The sequence below is a fragment of the Salvelinus namaycush genome, unplaced genomic scaffold (assembly GCF_016432855.1).
Source record: "Salvelinus namaycush isolate Seneca unplaced genomic scaffold, SaNama_1.0 Scaffold1327, whole genome shotgun sequence".
Classification (NCBI taxonomy): domain Eukaryota; kingdom Metazoa; phylum Chordata; class Actinopteri; order Salmoniformes; family Salmonidae; genus Salvelinus; species Salvelinus namaycush.
Genome location: NW_024058039.1, coordinates 68080 through 71312, shown reverse-complemented (window position 1 = coordinate 71312; position 3233 = coordinate 68080). Strand labels below are relative to the sequence as shown.

General features: G+C 51.9%; 1 protein-coding gene across 1 annotated transcript; it reads right to left on the bottom strand.

The window, feature by feature from the left end:
• Window positions 1-1330: 1330 nt before the first annotated feature.
• zgc:165481 (uncharacterized protein LOC100073327 homolog) lies at window positions 1331-2107 on the bottom strand. The gene has a single exon (XM_038982863.1). The coding sequence runs from the start codon at window positions 2105-2107 to the stop codon at window positions 1331-1333; it is 777 nt and encodes a 258-aa protein (XP_038838791.1).
• Window positions 2108-3233: the final 1126 nt, after the last annotated feature.

Here is a 3233-nt window from a genome sequence, read left to right as displayed (position 1 = left end):
CAACCGGCTGGTCGTTAGATCGGGACAGTAAAGGACACCATGTTGACTCCAACCCGGCTGGTCGTTAGATTGGGACAGTAAAGGACACCATGTTGACTCCAACCCGGCTGGTCGTTAGATCGGGACAGTAAAGGACACCATGTTGACTCCAACCCGGCTGGACGTTAGATTGGGACAGTAAAGGACACCATGTTGACTCCAACCCGGCTGGTCGTTAGATCGGGACAGTAAAGGACACCATGTTGACTCCAACCCGGCTGGTCGTTAGATTGGGACAGTAAAGGACACCATGTTGACTCCAACCCGGCTGGTCGTTAGATTGGGACAGTAGAGGACACCATGTTGACTCCAACCCGGCTGGTCGTTAGATCGGGACAGTAAAGGACACCATGTTGACTCCAACCCGGCTGGTCGTTAGATTGGGACAGTAGAGGACACCATGTTGACTCCAACCCGGCTGGTCGTTAGATCGGGACAGTAAAGGACACCATGTTGACTCCAACCCGGCTGGTCGTTAGATTGGGACAGTAGAGGACACCATGTTGACTCCAACCCGGCTGGTCGTTAGATCGGGACAGTAAAGGACACCATGTTGACTCCAACCCGGCTGGTCGTTAGATCGGGACAGTAAAGGACGCCATGTTGACTCCAACCCGGCTGGTCGTTAGATCGGGACAGTAAAGGACGCCATGTTGACTCCAACCCGGCTGGTCGTTAGATCGGGACAGTAAAGGACACCATGTTGACTCCAACCCGGCTGGTCGTTAGATCGGGACAGTAAAGGACACCATGTTGACTCCAACCCGGCTGGTCGTTAGATCGGGACAGTAAAGGACACCATGTTGACTCCAACCCGGCTGGTCGTTAGATCGGGACAGTAAAGGACACCATGTTGACTCCAACCCGGCTGGTCGTTAGATCGGGGCAGTAAAGGACGCCATGTTGACTCCAACCCGGCTGGTCGTTAGATTGGGACAGTAAAGGACGCCATGTTGAAAGGACACCATGTTGACTCCAACCCGGCTGGTCGTTAGATCGGGACAGTAAAGGACACCATGTTGACTCCAACCCGGCTGGTCGTTAGATCGGGACAGTAAAGGACGCCATGTTGACTCCAACCCGGCTGGTCGTTAGATTGGGACAGTAAAGGACACCATGTTGACTCCAACCCGGCTGGTCGTTAGATCGGGACAGTAAAGGACGCCATGTTGACTCCAACCCGGCTGGTCGTTAGATTGGGACAGTAAAGGACACCATGTTGACTCCAACAGTCCAGTATTTGCCCTCCCTCCAACCCCAGCATCAGTCAGGACCCTGTTGAGTCAGTCAGTCAGCCCCGAGACGAGCAGTCACACATGCCCTGGCAGAGACACTGGCAGAACCCATAGACCAGACACACAGTCAGACTGGACGGTACCAGGCTCACACATACTATGCCCAGCGTCACCCTCTGGATCACCAGCAGGTAGATGCCCAGGGGCAGGGACCCGAAGTAGAACAGCCCCAGGAGCCACACCAGGATCCGGGGGACGTGGGAACACAACTTGGACAGGGCTTCCTGAACCTCCGGCCCGTTGGAGCCCACAGAGATGGAGTCCAGGCTGTGCTCTGTGTAGTGGTCTGAGCTGCCCAGGCCACGGACCCCGGACCCCGTGTCCCTCTGGACCTCCATGATAGTGATCACCAGGCAGTTGGAGGAGTGGTGCGAGGGGGAGGTGGAGGACAGGCTCTTGGGGGTGAGGGTCACCTCTTTGCTGTGGTCGGAGCTCCAGGACTTATCCCTGACGGCCAGGCAGGATATGACGTTGGAGTCGTCGGGGAGGCCCGACACCTCGTATTCGCTGACCTCTGTTTCGTGTCGGCAGAAGGGGCAGGAAATGCAGCCCAATACGTCCCCCATGTCCAGGATCTTGTTGAGGCAGCGGGCACACACCCGGTGGAGGCAGTCCAGGATCTTGGGCCTGCGGTTGTGGACATTGTAGCGCTGGTAACAGATCTTACACTCCAGCTCGTCTGTGATGGGGGTCAGGCTCAGGGTGGGGGTGGTGACAGGGGTGATGGTGGAGGGGGGCATCTCATCCGGGTCAGGCTGAGGAACACTCATCATGGTCGCATGCTCTGAGGGAGGCAGGGAGGCAGGGAGGGAGGGAGAGAGGGAGAGAGAGAGAGGTGGGGGGAGGGAGAGAGAGGGAGAGAGAAGTTAGGTACTTATGGTACATTTTTCCATTTCATTGAAAGATCAACGGTACTCAGACATTAGAATAATTTCACAATTTCAAAAGCATTCATGGAAATGCTTTGAAAATTCATGAAAGTGTCTGTTTCTACTCTGAGAGATAACGTAATGACTCCTCCATGTAGAGGCTGTGTCTGTTTCTACTCTGAGAGATAACGTAATGACTCCTCCATGTAGAGGCTATTCACTGTGTCTGTTTCTACTCTGAGCGATAACGTAATGACTCCTCCATGTAGAGGCTGTGTCTGTTTCTACTCTGAGCGATAACGTAATGACTCCTCCATGTAGAGGCTATTCACTGTGTCTGTTTCTACTCTGAGAGATAACGTAATGACTCCTCCATGTAGAGGTTATTCACTGTGTCTGTTTCTACTCTGAGAGATAACGTAATGACTCCTCCATGTAGAGGCTGTGTCTGTTTCTACTCTGAGCGATAACGTAATGACTCCTCCATGTAGAGGTTGTGTCTGTTTCTACTCTGAGAGATAATGTAATGACTCCTCCATGTAGAGCCTATTCACTGTGTCTGTTTCTACTCTGAGAGATAACGTAATGACTCTTCCATGTAGAGGTTATTCACTGTGTCTGTTTCTACTCTGAGCGATAACGTAATGACTCCTCCATGTAGAGGCTATTCACTGTGTCTGTTTCTACTCTGAGAGATAACGTAATGACTCCTCCATGTAGAGGCTATTCACTGTGTCTGTCTCTACTCTGAGAGATAACGTAATGACTCCTCCATGTAGAGGCTATTCACTGTGTCTGTTTCTACTCTGAGAGATAACGTAATGACTCCTCCATGTAGAGGTTATTCACTGTGTCTGTTTCTACTCTGAGAGATAACGTAATGACTCCTCCATGTAGAGGTTATTCACTGTGTCTGTTTCTACTCTGAGAGATAACGTAATGACTCCTCCATGTAGAGGTTATTCACTGTGTCTGTTTCTACTCTGAGAGATAACGTAATGACTCCTCCATGTAGAGGCTGTGTCTGTTT

Coding starts and splice junctions, on each gene's coding strand:
- zgc:165481 (XM_038982863.1), bottom strand. CDS start 2,107: ATGATGAGTGTTCCTCAGCCTGACCCGGATGAGATGCCCCCCTCCACC.